We start from the raw sequence: 16,572 nt of genomic DNA on the forward strand, positions 1-16,572 counted from the left end.
GCTAACTTGCAGATCAAGTCGTTCTCGTGTGGGAGTTCAGATTTATTAAATAGTTTTGCCTACTGGGAAAACAGTAACTTTCAATATATAATTTTGACCATTTTCCAACGCCAGGCTTGTAAAAATGCATGGATCTGACCATGACCATCTTTTACAGACTTCAAAATCAACAATACACCAATGCACTGTACATCAATTTCTTATTCAAATGCAAATCTTGACATATTGCTGGATGAAAAACCCACAGCACCAATCTATATCTGATGTGAATGGTCAATAGAAGACCACATTTTGTGTTAAATCAACCTTGTGTTGTTCTTCAAGATCAATGCCAAATAACTCAAAATGTGTTAAAGAAGCAGTGTGGAAATTTTAGCAGCATCTAGTTGTAAGGTTGCGAATTGCAACCAACGGCTCACTCCATCCATATGCCCTTCCTTGCAAAGCACTACAGCAACTGACACAGGACAAAGATGTAATTGCATTTAAGCTTCTTTGCCGAAGGAGATAACGTATTACGAGACGCGCTCTGTAGAGCAGTTTGTCCATTTAGGGCTACTGTAGAAACAACATGGTGAATTCCATGTAAACGGACTCGTGCTTGATTTAGATAGAAATAGCTCATTCTAGGGTAATAAAAACATAATGCTTCATTATCTAAGGTCTCTATTCACATCTGAAAACAAAGTTATGAATATTATATTGCATCTCTGTCATTAGATTCCCCAAACAATATACAAAATTATCTAATTCTTCATAAAATAATTGACATACAGGTACATCCCAATAAATATAGAAACACTGACAGTTTACACTTACACTAATAAGGCCCCCTTGGCTTTTGGTGTGGCCAAAGACTTTATCCGCAGTACACTCCTTCAGCGGGTAGACTTGCTGGCAGGCAAACTTGCCCCCGTTGGTTGGGTGTACGGGACTGAACCGTTTGGCTTGAAGTAGGATATCAGAGAACAGGAAGAACATTTTGGGTTTGGCCTCCGTGCCTTTAGGGGGCACTATCTTTAACCAGCCTTCCCGAATGTACCACCTCCCTACGAGAAAACGATAAGAGAGAACTTAAAAGATCGTATTAAGGACACACTTATTGTAGCCGCATGCACCTTTTACAACATTAAAGAGAAAAAGTGGATTTCACCCCGAGAATAAAAAAGCAGGAGGTTTACATGACTTAAGTTGAGGAGAGGCAACCAATCTCCCTCCTTAGTGATTGGCAGTTGCATGATGGAAACTAAATTAGATGCTGACATTTGGATAGATAAGATGAAATTTCATTCCTGCTACTGATTCCTTTAATTGCCCCGCTGAACCTCGGAGACTGCGGCCTCGACGATAGCGAGCACACGGGGCTCAGAACGGACGCTCTGAGCGACAGACAAGCACTCTATGATTAGCAGAGGGGGTCAAGTAGGGGTCAAACCGCTTTTTTAAAATGCCACAGGTTTAATACGAGGCAACAATGAGGACACATCCTGTGATGCTCTCGGGCGGCGTGTGCAGATTGGATTTAATGGTTTCTTTGGCTTCTTTAAATTGGTTACGGGCGTTGACATGGTTAAGCTCTATGTAACTTACAGGGAATGGTTACTCTCCATTCTAGAGCTGCAAAATCACAAATGTACTTGCTATTAGGTTGCCTGACAGACTAGTCGGATAATTGATTTTATCACAAAACTGTGCTAATAATGTCAAAACAACTAAATAAAGAATCCTCGCTTCTGTTTAATACAACAAAACAAGCGATCTGACGTCAATGTTTTCTACCCTGCTCTGGATTGACACATCCGAGGAAGGTTTCGTCGGCTCAGTTCAAAGAACGGGAACTTGGAGATCCCCTCTTCATGTTGAACGCTTTCAACTTCCCCTGTCAAAGCGAACCTCTGCCCAGCTACAAAGGACCTAGTGGTTCTCAGGGTGCTAAAGGTTGCACTACAAAGCGGCCGGGCGCTCCTGATGTGACCAAGCCAAAGAGCCAGAAGACACATGAAAGCGTGTCTCCGTTTGAAAGTGATGGAATGGCAAGTCAGATCATTGTTAATTTCGAGAGGGCTTTGTAGGATAGGTTACGCTTTCATGTCTGTTAAAAAAGGCTTTGAATGTTCACCTGCGGTTTGTGAAGCCCATGAGCCCAGTTTTTTCTGATTCGGGTGATTGAACTGTAGGATAAATTGTGTCTTGAAGGCCCGAAACAAAGTACTCAAAGAACGCAAATTTGTCCACCGCAAGCTTGATTTCGAAATGTGTCACTATAGTGGACATTACCGTACACTTCGTAGGACACAAAAAGATTGTGTCTTACACTATAGATGGACATTTCAAGTACTCTGACAGCCATTAAGTAAGTTTGCCTAAGAAGGACCGACATTTATTTAATAATTCAAGGAAAATCTTGTATGAGAGCTGTGGTCACCTTTCACGTTCATTGTATGGCAAGTGCATCTTAAACATTCTATAAATTGTTCCCATTGAGTTTTACAAATAAGCTATGAAGATGAACTTCGATTAGTATAAGATGACAAGATGTAGATTCTCGAATGTTTATTTTTTGGCAAACATTCCCTTTAAATATTCACATCAGGACCTCGCACCTCCTCACCTATCCTCTATTACCTGGTAGTGGCAACGTCACGCTCTAAACAACCAAACGTCTGTCTGGCGTATCAATGTCTCATTGATTCAAGCTTCGAGAATCGCACTGGCCTTATCTCCGAGCCGGCCACTTAATATTTGTCAGGGGTTTCGGATTCTCCCATCTGTCGGGCATCGCTTTCAATAAGGCACATTAGAGGAAATGGAGAGAACGGACGAAAGGCCGCTATGGCCTTCTGAAGTCAGAAAAAGTGCAAAAACGAGCTGGGAAAATAAGCGATATTGGACTAAAGAAAAGTCCTCAGTAGATTTCTCGAGTCCTGGAAAAACAGGATGAGACGGATTTTTACACCCTTCCTACATCCGGCGCTGTGTGAAATGAGCCCAGCGCTCGTTGGGTATTCATCACCAGCCTCCCAACCACCTTTGTGCACACACATCCGCGTTCAAACGCACACACTCTCCCTCCCGTTTTTCCCAACTCGCTTTTTATCTGTCGGCCCACAAGATGAGGAGAGGCTCTAATTGGTCCTGGGGGAGATTGGCAGGCCAAGACGCTCACGACAAGACCCTTTCTATCTCTTCCCCTCTCTTCCTTCTTCTCCATCTTCTTTGTTTCACACGTGGGCATTTTCCCCCGGGATAAATAAGGGGGAAGAAAGGACCTCCACTCCACAAGTAGCATTGAAGAGGCGAGAACTGACGGATGGCACACTTCCCCCCATTACCAATTAGCGCTGAGAACCTGTCAATAAATTCGGTTAATTCTCCCGTCGGAGGCCGCAGTCGTGCTCAGCAAAAACTAAACTAGCTGCCTGATTACGAAAGAGTCGGGGCGCTTTACTTTTCCGCAGTCTTCCAACTGACCTTCTTCATCCGATTAACTCGGTCTCTCTATATGGTTCTCCTGGTGATAGAAAGAATGCGAAATCACAGTCTCTTACCTGGAGCCAGGATTCTGGTCTTTCGGCCCTTCAGCTGTTTCTGGACTCTGCGCAGCTGCATGTGGTTGTCGTGTCTGTGAGCGTTGTCCTGGATGCGCTGGGCGACCTCTGACACCGCCTTCACTGCCTCTGCGTAGGGAACGACATGAAGTGTGAAACAGTGGATGGATGTCTAACGTACAATAACTCTTAAGCACTGAAGCACTTTTATTCATAGAAGTCCATAAAGAAAACCTCATTATATATCACTAAAAGCCTATTCTTAGAAACCACTCATTTATAAACAAAAACCATATGATGTCAAATTGTCTTGCATGGTGTTTTTTTCTTTACTGTGTGAAGATATTTACTTTATGGATGAGTATTCTGATGCACGTTATCTATTTCTATTATCGATTTTCTTTTACCCGAATAGATGGTTTAGTAACAGGTAACAAAGGCTTTGTGCCCAGATGTAGCCGAAATAAAATTTACGGCCATTTGTGAGGTCACCTTATCTTATAAAGTTCAGGTTAACCACCATTCAAAGCAAATTCGTAAGAACGCTTAATGTATTCGGAAGCACATACTTAAAGTGAGGTAATAATATGAATGTGCGAAGCAAATCATTTCATGTTGTTTCAATCTTTGAACTACACTTACTTTATTATAGTAAACTGTCATGTTTACTACTATTTAGTTGGTACTTATCTTTATAATTGCCCTGTAACATAAACACTAAAGTAAAGCGTGACCTATTTTTACGCATTTAAATTTAACACGAGGAGTAATACAACAGCGTGGCACAATAAGTGCACATCCATAGGTGTTTATGCATAAGGCATGCAGCGATATTTCATATGATAATAACCGTGTTTGATTTCACCATCAACCCCCTGGAGAAAGTTGAGGGTGCATTTACATTTCCAAACATCACTGATTGGGTGAAATCATATGTGCAGACCTTGCCATGGGATGTTGTGCTACCCTTCAAAAGCACAAGGTCAATGTTTAAGAAAAGTAAGTCTTTGAATAGTGAATATAGATATTAAACTGTATATTTATAGTTATTATTTTTAAATTTAGCTTTTTACTTAAGGTTGCTTGGGTTTTTAAAGACATGATCTAAAAACATCTAAATAACGAATTTGTAAATTGTGGCGAACTTCTGAACTCCGAATACAGAGAAAACATTTCAGCAACTCATGCAGACACCGTCGACTCATTAAGAGGAATAAAGCAACATAAACAAGCAGATGGATACTAATTTTAAACTCAGCTTTGGTCTTGTTGACTCTAACAATGCCGACAACGAACAGCGCTCGGGGCGTTCGCCTCGGTTAAATAATCGCTAGCTAATTGAGTCGCTTATCTTTAGAACAATTACAAGCACAACCAAACAAAGTGGCTGTTAAGAGATGACTGGCCCTCAGTCTGTATTCTTTCAGTCCTTTTCTTTTAAGAAAACCTCTCTATAATTGTGTTTCAACAGAGCTGCGGCTGATGCATTATTAATACGATCTCATTCCGCATTCTGCCAACACTTTCTCACTGTCTTTTTATTTTAGCCATCCAGTATGTTTAGACAGAACTTCAGTCGGCAGAGTTCTCCGGTGTTAACTTTTTTTAATTAACCTTTGACAGCATCAGAGTCTTCACAAATGAGATACTTGGCACGAGGACCGCACAAGTTTGCATGTAAAAAACAATTAATTCCTACAATTACATTTTGTACAGATTTATATTAAACACATCATGCAAAACTAAATCCAGTAAAGTCTGGATGGTATCACAAAATCTTTATTATCGGACACATTTGTCCAAACAGAATTCAGAGCTAAAATTGTCTTAAGATGAGGCCTGTAAAACGATTATTTGTGATTAATTGCATCACAATAAAAGTTTGTTATTACATTATCTGTGCACTTTGCATAGATTGATTATGTATTAATAAAAACAAAAACATACATACATAGGCCCCCTTTTTTTAGGAACAATATCGAATTCTTTTAACAATTATTTAGAATTTGAATTATTGGAAAATATAAATAAATACATCTTAATATTTCCTAAATATGTGTATGTTTTAGTGTTTATAAATAGAAAATGTATATGCACAGTACACAGTTTGTAAACACAAACTTTTATTCTGGATGTGATTTATCGCTTGACAGCCCTATTTAATATATAATAAAAATTATAAAAACAAAAAATCTATTACAAAACAGTTTTGAGTTCGGTGTTACATAACGACAAACAATCTGAACTTTAGGTTTACCAAGTTCCAAAAAAAGTTATTAAAACTGAAATTTCGAGAAAAAATATCCATATTGCGATATAACTCCTACAGTGGCAAAAAATTTTAGAAAAGAAGAAAGGCAGAAAAAATGCAACAAAACCACAAGAAAAGAAAAATAGAAAACAACAACAAAACCTCTTGTGATTTCACAGCTAGTTTGCCTAATCAGATACAATATGATTTGTCTGGGGTTGTTTTTAATAATTCCCTTTACAATATGCCCAGGCCGAATGAGAAAACTTTCTCTCTCTCTCTCTCTAAAAGCAAAAAAGCGAGTTTAAAAAAGCGGCTCTAATGAGAGGAAGAACAGGCAACGGAGGGGTAAATCTGGATATGTACCTTCATCTTAGAATCAGGGGCTGTTTTAATTTGTAAGCAAAAACAGCAAGCAACCAATGAGATTTTAATTGATACACATAAATAATTCCTTGTGTACACTGGCTTTTAAGTCGGATTTGCTGTTTATTTGACGTTAGAAAAAGAGTCATTATCGGCGAGGCTTCTGTTGATGCCGGCGATTTTATTTATTTATATTTCGCACTGTTGATATCCTCTGATCTGGTCCCTATTAATTATGTCAAAATCCGCATCGAGAGTTTAGATTTACGCTAAGCCGTACTTTCATCCGCGGCGAGCACAGCCACCCGGTGATAAAAAATAAAAACGGCACGCGAAAGCTACAACAGGAGCCCAAAAATGTTCTTTGTCACCCTAACAAAGACAAGGGAGGCTGTCTTTTCTACTGCCAGCGTTAAAACTTTTTTTCCCTTTAAGATGCGGGTTTGTTTTGGCAGTATATGAAAGGATTTCGACGTTTGCACCTTCTTGAACGGGCCGAGGTATCCTGCGCAATGCTTATCTGCGGGACGCACCTCGTCATCGCGAACAAACGAGTGATCTTGTTTTAGGTTCCTCTGTACGTGACAAACTAGAGTGGAAAGCAAATTTGACATGCATAACAAGTGTGACTTTTGGGTGAATGCGATACAGATCCTGACAATAAACAGATAATGACAACAAAAAAATCTCGACAGGCTAAACCCATCAACATTTTTGTCACAGAGCGCTAACAGGATAAGAGAGTGTTTGTCGTGTCGCGAGACGGAGGATCCGCTTACTTGAAAGCTGCTGAAACTCCAGGTTGTCTGGACTTGTGTTCTCTGTCAGGTCCCTCAAGAAATGTTTGTACCTAAAAAAAGCAACAAACAAACAAAACACGGCACAGTCTTATTGCCAAGTTTCTATAAATACACCCTTGAAGCACAAGAGAAAACAGATCACGGAGCGTCAGGGTAAGGAGGTTGGACAAGAGCTGTCATCGTAAGACGACATCGAGTTACTCGTATTAAAACAGAAAGAAAATTGCAGGTTTTTTATTTTCAAGAGGTAAAAAGGTCCATTCAAGCCTACAGAATGACGCTAATGTGCCATCTTTGATTTGATTTTGTGGTGTATTGAGGTGAGAAAGAGAATCGAGAGGGATTTGAAATAAGGTGCAAAAATTGGGAAAAAGAAATAGAACATAGCCTACTCTCTTCTAGCCGAACTAGTGCACGAATTGACCGGGTCGAACTTTGCATTCACCTCAGCCCGCTATGAACAGACAGCACTTCAGAAAAAATGTAATATTGATTATTGTGCAATAATTCCTCATCCGCACAAAAGGGTAATACATAGCCAGGGCCCTATTAAGGTATCCTATCACAAGGTGAGGGCCAAATTGAGAAGGGAGAAAATTTGGTGGTAATTCATTTCACTGTTTCGGGGTCTGCGATAGAGTCTTAATGCCTGAGATTACAGTTCACTTAAGAAGAGCTCCAGCAACTCAGACATCAAAAGACTCTTTCAAACCAGAAGGCTCTCAGAAAACTTAGACTCTGTGGTATCGCCGCAACAGGGAATACGACTCTGCGCTTTGATTTGAGAAGCTTGAAAAGTTTGGAGGAAGAGCATCAGTATTACGCAGGTGTACGTGTGCAATTAATCTATCGATTAAAAATGCATTAAAGAAAATGCCGTTGTGCATTCATGAAACAGAATGTACGGTGTTTCGGTGCTAAAAGCTAGGTCAACTATTAACCAAAAAATATCTTTAAGCCAACACCGTTTAATTCTGTGTGACACGTATTTCTGAAATAACTTAAAATGTATTTAAAGGAAAGAATTGGGAATTGTTCGGTTCTTGAAAATTCACCCCAAAATAAAAATTATCTTGTCATATTATAACCTTTATGACTTTCTTTCTTCTGCAAAACAAGATACTTTATAGAATGTTGGTAAACAAAAAACGTTGGCCCCATTTACTTCTATTGTATGGACAAAACCAATGCAAGTCCATGAGGACAATGGTTTCCAACATTCTTCGAATTGTCGTCTTTTTTGATCGGTCTCTTTAAATAAAGATTACAAAGAAATCAGTTTTTTAATCTTATGTACGAATTCATTTTTCCATCATTCTAACAATGAGCAATTTTGTCAGCAATAACTGTAATTTGTACAAAATTGTAATTTTGCCTTAATGATCATTTGGTAAAATACCTGTGTTAACTGATAAACCATAATGCATTAACGTATAACTGTACAGCTTTAAATGTTGAAAGAATAATATATATGTAGATATAAGGTTTAAATAAGATGTAAAATAGAAATGTATTGCTTATTATTAGTTCCAACTACTTTTTACATCAATGTTAATCTATATTCCCTTAAAAAAAATCCCATTTTGTTGTAATTGCTTGTATAATATGATGCACAAATGTATGAAGATCAGATAAGGTCAGGAAAATGCATTAAAAAATGAAATAGGTCATTTCTTATTTCCTCTCCACAACATTTACGATAAAAAATTTACATTTACGCATCCGGCAGATGCGTTTATCCAAAGCGACTTGCATTGCATTCTCCTATACATTTTTGTTTCCAAGTATGTGCAATCCCCTGGGATCGAACCCACTACCTTGGCGTTGGCTCTTACCACAGAGCTACAGGAGTGCTTGGTAAAATACTACATCACATTTACGTCCACCGTTTAACATATCTTCAGATAAACTGGGGCATCTTTAAGTCTGTGTGAAACATCCTCTCAAGCTCACAGTGGTATCTTTCTTTCCCCGCGGGCTGAAAATTTAAGCTTGAATATTCCCGTTCTGCGAGATCCGTGCTAAGTGGTAGAGCAGGGGCCTTTCTAATTGGAGGAGTGTGAGGTTTAGATGGTTGCAGCCGCAGTCTCTTTTTCCCTGCGGCCATGTCGAAATTATGTAAACAGTGGTGGCAGCCACCAACACGCCCATGTCACCCGTCACCCGTAACAACCACGGCAGGGGGTAGAGGAGCACATCCTTTAAACTCCACTTCTGACGAGTGATTTTAAGAGGGTTGAGACTACAAGGCTAAGGAGAAGGGAGCAAACATCTGATATGGGGCCTTCAAAATCTGATGGCTCCTTTTTGGCCCTCCCTCCTCTCTCTCAGTGTCTGGGAGTTAAGAGGTGATTTTATATACAGTTTCAGGCAAAACAGTCAGTTTGCGGGATGTGTATTTATTCACAGCGGTGGTCTCGGGATATTGTGCTAAGCTTGTCATATTCAAAGCGCAGTCGAAAAATCCTGGCATGTGCGTGCTCGTTTATCTAGTATTATTTATGATAATTTCCAGTATGCGAGCAGTAGATGTTCTTATGGGGTGTGAATACATTTTAGATCCCCATCCTTGACAAATAAAATAAAGATCAAGGCCTGATAATGAATTAAATCCTTCGTAGTAAAACTCAAAAAGTTTGTTTACATGCAGTTTATGATAATGTTTATGATAAACAGGAATACTCTATTGTGATTGGTCAATATCTGCATTCATTAGCTGTGCTCGTCCTTCGTATCACATTTTGTACTCATAACAACTCAAATCAACATTTAAAATTAAATAACATCACATAATTTCACAAATCTCAAGTATATTATAGAATACAGTCAGCTATTCTTTATCTAAAAAAAAACATTTGACCAGATGACCGGCTGTATATTTTCCTGATTTATTACATATTAAAACGAATAGAAAAAAAATGCTTATTGGAGTTTACATTTATCATGTGCAAATAAAGAGATCATAAATACTAATATAACCAAACGTTACTGTGCATGCACGCTAACCTCCGGTACACATCCGCAAAAGAATCCCTACAATAAAAGTCAACAAATTGTTTATTTAATACAATCATTATTCAATAAAATATGAATATAAATTGATTAAAATATAAATAGTTATATTATTAGTCACTATCCAGAGCGACAAACAAACACAGACAGGAAATTAACTTTGGGCAAGGCGCGTGTGTCCGATGAAACGTGTGTCTATATTCATAACAGTGTATTACAACATAATACGTAAATTACTCGAATGTTACTTTTAACCAGTTAGCCATTGTTCGAGTAGAAAAAGTGACACAGATAAAGAGCTACGTTGTTCATGACAAATAATGTCAAACGTCTGTCACCACCTGAAAAGCACCTCTGCCAAATAAGTGCTCCTTTAATCTATTTGTTCAGGGGGCACAAGGACCTTGGACTTCATTGACAACCGTCATTGATTTCTGTCTGTGAGTGTCTATATCTTTTTTCTTGGCTCTTTCCCTCATCGGGTCGAGACCCAACCATAAGTGTTTGCCGTCTAAGGTCATTGAAGCAGACATGCGGGTGCCAGGTGGTGAAATGCTACAGCTCGCATAGACTCCCATGCAGTTGCAAAAAGGTGTCAGAATTGCAGTGCAACGGGAAGTGCATGAGGGTGGTCCAGTCATACTCTTTCCCCCCCCCAAATGTCTGTGTATTTCGAGGCTATCCTATATGTATACAAAGTAAAAAGATAAGTCACAAGTGCATTTTCAAAAACGAAAAATAAAAAAGGTTTCATGCTGTGTTTTTCAACCGTGATGATGTCTGCTTGTAAGCTTCTTGTGATTTTGAGCTTGTTACTAAAAGGGAAGCTCAGAAACACATCGGGCCTACAAACAGTCTAAACGAAGCCTTACTAAACGGGCTTTGTGAGCGCAGGCGAAACTAGAGCAGCGCGGCATTACTCATTAGGAATGAAAGGAAAACGGAAACCAAACAAGCCCCAATTAAGCCCCCATCTATTAAAAGGCACTTAAAAAGAGAAATAATCTCACTTCTTTCTTTCCTTGTCTCATCTTGTAGTAACAAATACATTACAGGCATTATCAGGCAAGAATGCCCTTATTAGGGGCGCCCGTGTGGGGGGAATCTAATTAAAGCGGCGGAGTAACAAAAAAGCAAAGGGCCTAATGAGCATTATTAAAGCACATTCCAAATAATGTAAACGAAACTCGCTCATTTAGCTGCCCTGTCCCACTCATTAGCGCCAAAGCAAAGAAAAGATAAGACAATAAGGTAATCTGCAACGTATTTAAAACAGTTCAGATATTCTAATCAGGAGCCGCGGCGTGCTAGAAAGCATCGCTGGCCTAGTTACCGTGGCGGACGCCGAAGCTAATTGCTTTGTAATATGCAGATGCAACGAAGACACGTTTTAATTCTCTTTCACACACGCAGCAGATATGTCGGGTCACCAGGTAGTTACAAGTATGTCTGTACACGAGAGGCGAGGTAAGAAAAATCGCTCTAATTATTTTTCTTTAAATACGTGGATTCGTATTGCTAATGGAGACAACAGCCACTGTCAGGATACTGTATGGGTTATTAAACATGGAGTTGCAAAATTACTTCTCTTTAATAGCTGCAGGTTTTTGCGAGTAAAGTTAGTTTAAAAGGCCTGAAGACATTGCGAATCTAGACGCAAGCCGTTGAAACATATCTCCACTCGCTAGTGCAGATCTATGTTCCTGCCTGATCACTGCGGTCTGCAAAGGAACAACGACTAGTGGTACCATCCCAAAAAGGGAAAAAGTCACTCTCGCGTACCTTCTCTGGATCTGTTCCACATTGGTGGAATGATCTACCAGCTGCTACAAGATCAGCAGACTCGGTTGCCATCTATAAAAAACGCCTAAAAACGCATCTCTTCCGTCAACACGTCGCTGATTGATTAATTTTTAATTCTTTTGCCTTTCCTTCTTAAAAAAAAAAAAAACCTTACTAACCTCAATATTCTTAGCTTTGTATACTAGGCTTTAATGGACTAGTTTGATGCACTTATGTATTTTGTTGCCTATGTTGTTATAATTGCTTCCAATGTTTCCTCATCTGTAAGTCGCTTTGGATAAAAACGTCTGCTAAATGACTAAATGTAAATGAAACATAGCACAAGCGATGACAAAATGGGCACTTTTTTTAAAGGGGTAGTTCACCCAAAATTAAAAGTTCTGTCATCATTCATTCTCCCTCATGTTAAAACCTGTATATGACTCTTCCTTCTGTAGCACACAGAGGTATTCTGAGAAATGTGTCTAGGCAATAAAAGGTCAATGGAGGTCGATGTTGTTCGGTTACCAACATTTTTCAAAATATCTTCCTTTGCGTTCTGCAGAAGAAAGAAAGTCAAACATGTTTGGTATGATATGAGGGTGCGTACAGTACATGATGAAAGAATTTTCTTTTTTTTGAATGGTTGCCAATCAAAATATTAACATTTACTTTTAATAAATATCTAATTGGATCCAAAGCATCATGTTATCACTTTTAGTATATCGAAAATGCTAACGTGACTATATTTAAAAACATTACTATTAAAACTATGATCTTTGAAAACTACAATTATTGAGAGCGATGTATTTATTATGTTTAATGATAAGGGTATAAAGTATTAAACTACATGCGAGCAACAACTTTGAGCCACAAAGTCGTGCTTTGACTGTTCCCGAGCACCTGAACGCAATTATATAAAGTCAAAATATAAACTCGGTTGTCTGACAGCTTCCAAGAATTTCAATAAGTAATCTGCGTACTTGAGAGCGAAGCATTGTGGTAGGCAATGACTCGCTAGGTCAACCTATCAAGGACGATGAGACGAGGGTAATGTTATATTTAGGGGATCAATACAGTTTCTGAGAGTAAATACATTATATAAAAAGCATTTTCAAAAGATTTCTTCACAGTAGGCCCTAGTCCTCAAAGTCTTTGATCTTGTTGCATTAAAGCTCACTTGTTTGGATTTATTCAAAGGAAGCGAGAAGGTGAGGTCGCCAGAGGTCTCGTCTTAACACCAAACCACAGATATGGAGTAGGCGACCTGTCAACTTCCACGTAAAAGCGACATCTCGATATACAGTAGCAAAGAAACTGCGATTATAAAAGACGGAGCTACAAAGCTGCTTTTAAATGAGTTCAATCAACGCCTTTGCAAACTAACACAATCCATGCTAAACCTCCTGAACTTTTTCTCATTACGTTGTGTTTGAAGAAGGGCATGAATCAGGTCCATCTGCTGTGTAAGCACGGCCCATATTATAGCCCTGACACTATCAGCTTCATAATGGCTCGGCTCCATTAACACAGGCCCTCCTCTGCTTTTTAAAGCTCTCAGCATGTATGAGATGTGGCCGTGACCTTCTGACCTGCGAGTTCTACTGCAAAATGGAGGGTTAACCTCTTATGTGGCACTTCAGGGCTATGTCAATGTTGAAGATGTACAAATCCATTATGAACCTGTACAAATGGAAAAAGTTACGGTATGCCTGTTTTATTACTGTACCACGTCAACCAACAAGAACAAACGCTAGACCCAATAAATGTCAAGGTCAGGAAAAGCTTTGAGTAGCCAGGAAGTGACAGCAATGATAGATCTCGACATTTGAATAGATCTTGATTTTAAACTATTTGACTATTACTACTACTAAACTATTAGATTGTTTCAAACTAATGTGTCAAGGTGAAAAATATTACATTTAAATTGAGTCACTTAGTAGACGCTTTTATCCAAAGCGATTTACAAATGAGGTAACCAATAGATAGAAATGAGTTCAACACATCCATAAGTGCAATAAAACTGGTCCCAGTTAGCCTCTCAGTTAAAGATGGCTACAGAACCTGCTGATCATTCCACAATGGAACAGATCCAGAGAATGTACATGAGAGTGATTCTTTCCCTTTTTGGGAAATGTTTTGAGGGAAATTAAAAGGATGTTCACCACAAATGAAAATACTTTCATCATTTACTCCCCCTCATGTTGTTCCAAACCTTTATGACTTTTTTTCTGCAGAACACAAAAGATATTTTGAAGAACGTTTGTCACCAAACAACATTGACCCCCATTGAATTCCACTGTATGGACACAAAACCCCGGAAACATTTCTCAAAATATCTTCTTTTGTGTTATATATAGAGTCAAAACGTGACACTAATGCCGTGATGTCAGATGAACAAAGACAACCAGAGTGACACCTGACAAAGACGAGAAACGTCAAAGCAAGCCCTGTACAAATATGTTATATTTGAATGTAACAAAATCTTTACAAATCTTTTGTTATATCTGTACAAATCTTTTGTTATATTAAATGTAATAATTTCTACCATGAAAACTGTATAACACAAACACTAAAAAAGTTCATATACAACCCTTTCTTACGCAACAAAAAACATCCGCCTCACTACTCCACCAACCAATTCTTGAACAACTATGACCCATCATAGGTCCGGAAGACCACAAGGACGTAACAAGTGACAGAACAAGATATCTTCTCAACTCCCGTAAATGGCATTTAATAATAGGAATCATTTGATCCTCCCTCCCAACAGTCCTCCGCCAAATCTGAAGTAGCCACCATGATCCACACCCATCCTCCCTCGCCATCCATCATCACTCCAGCCGGATAAGTGACAACAATTTCCTCCCGAGTCCCTGTTAAAGGCGGTACTTCTGATTATCTGCACTCTCAGAGAATGGAGCTCTTTTGCCGTGCCACTTAAGATCATCATACAATTACGCGGCCCCCGTGCGTCCTCGCTCTCCGGTAGAATCGATGGGGCACAATGGGAAACGCAGCGATCGGGGCCTGAGAGGATGAGATCAGATCAAGGGCATCTTTGAACGTACTGATTGAGATGTCAGTGCTCGGTGGTACCGAGGAAAAATAGAGGATATGTCCGTGATAACTGGGTGGAGAGAAATAGGGGTGCAGCGCGATGTTAAGAGGCAGTGTTTACCACTAAATCCTGCGGTTTGTTGTACGACAAAGTGGCGAGAAAATGCCTTGCCCTTTAAAAAGGCCGGGATCGGTGACCTTGTTTACACATCGCTATTAACATCTGTTGTAAGTAAACATGAATAAATATTAGTGTAAAGAGGGTTCTCTTACATTTACAGACTAAGACGTTATTAATACAATTATGAATGGCCAAACGGTATATCTGGAGACTTCAAACTGTGGGAAAGGAATAGCTCACCAAAAACTAAAATATCTTCTTTTGCCATCCAATGAATGTGAATGGGAGCCAGTTAACAACATTCTTCAAAATATCTTCTTTTGTGTTCCACTGACAAAAGAAAGCCATACAGTCATGACAAGAGGGCGAGTAAATGATGACAGAATTTTTGGGTGAACTATCACTTTAAGTACACAAGGACTAATTTTATGTGGCTCCTAGGTCACCATTCACTTTCATTGTAACCAAAAAACATGAACATTCAGCTCCATCCTTTTTGTATACGAAGAAGTGAAACGGTTACGTTTAGAAAGACAAAGGTAAGAAAATGATACACCACAAAGCCACTGAATGAAACTTCAGTTTGTGAAAAAACACCTTCACATAACACAAGGAATGAATACTGAGGAATGTTTTTATGAAGAATAAATATAAAAACATAATTATCTCCATGTTAAGAATGACATTTTGTTTGTCGTCTTTAGTGTTGCGAAGTACTAATAAGTAGGATTGACATAAAAGCCTAATTAAGATGGATTTGAGAAGCTTGATAAAGGAATGCTGTGTAATTTGCGCCGGCTCTTAAGCGTGTTCTAGTTCATTTCGAACCCTGTTACGCTAATTAACAGCTGAGACCACGACCGCATGAAATCACAGCCAACATAATCGTCGGCTTAACAAAAGGGATTTTGACAGTTCTCGGGCAGTCTGAAGGCAGACGCAAGTGCGACATCAAACAATAATTACATCTGTCGTCGAGAGTCTCGGTATGTGGTGCACGACGGACCACTCTTCAAAGCGACCGAACATTGATGGAGAATTCAGGCATGAAAATTGTAACCCGGTGGTGACAGTTTCTGTAACTATGGTATCAAACGATTCCCAAATTTCTTTAAAGAAAACCCCCAGTTACATCAACAAAACGTCGTAGAGGAAGATTCTCCGCACATCATGTGGAGTAGACTGGCCTGTGTCAAAAAATACTGATGCATAACCAAAATGCTTTAAATTCCCTTCAGGAAATGACTACGTATCCACGGCAGCATCTTGTTGATGCTGTCGATCCCGTAATCTTTTCAAGAAAGCAGATGGTTTAAATACACACATAAACACACCAAACATCAGCTGACCAATCTATCGCTTTTGCGTGGAAATTCAATGACTGAGGTACGTTGACATTTAATGAGATTTAAAGAAAACTTTTCAGTCAATTCTAATAAGTGGTTGAGAACAACTGGTCTGTAAACACAGAATTAAAGCGTCGTGTCTAAACTTACTGCTGGATACGCTGAAGAGGAAGTTGAATCAGGTCCTCGAGTTTCTGCTGATGAAACTCAGGCCTTGATTCCTGGAGCTTCTTGAACCGTCTGAAGGCTTTGCTCTTCTTTAGCTGAACCTGAGGAAGAGAAGACA

The 16,572-nt window shown here is 39.2% G+C and overlaps 1 protein-coding gene across 4 annotated transcripts in view; it reads right to left on the reverse strand.

Annotated features, from left to right (window-relative positions):
* The window catches only part of arhgef39 (Rho guanine nucleotide exchange factor (GEF) 39), a 34,610-nt gene that overhangs the window by 7,031 nt on the left and 11,007 nt on the right, over window positions 1–16,572 (reverse strand). For all 4 annotated transcript variants that reach the window (XM_079453889.1, XM_079453891.1, XM_079453890.1 and 1 more), the window contains 4 exons: window positions 16,437–16,555; window positions 6,945–7,015; window positions 3,549–3,677; window positions 820–1,049 (listed from right to left, as the gene is read on the reverse strand). In XM_079453889.1, the coding sequence (XP_079310015.1) occupies window positions 820–1,049; window positions 3,549–3,677; window positions 6,945–7,015; window positions 16,437–16,555 (549 nt within the window). The remainder of the gene's footprint in view (window positions 1–819; window positions 1,050–3,548; window positions 3,678–6,944; window positions 7,016–16,436; window positions 16,556–16,572) is intronic.

Source organism: Barbatula barbatula (genome assembly GCF_947034865.1).
Source record: "Barbatula barbatula genome assembly, chromosome: 4".
NCBI classification, from domain to species: Eukaryota; Metazoa; Chordata; class Actinopteri; order Cypriniformes; family Nemacheilidae; genus Barbatula; species Barbatula barbatula.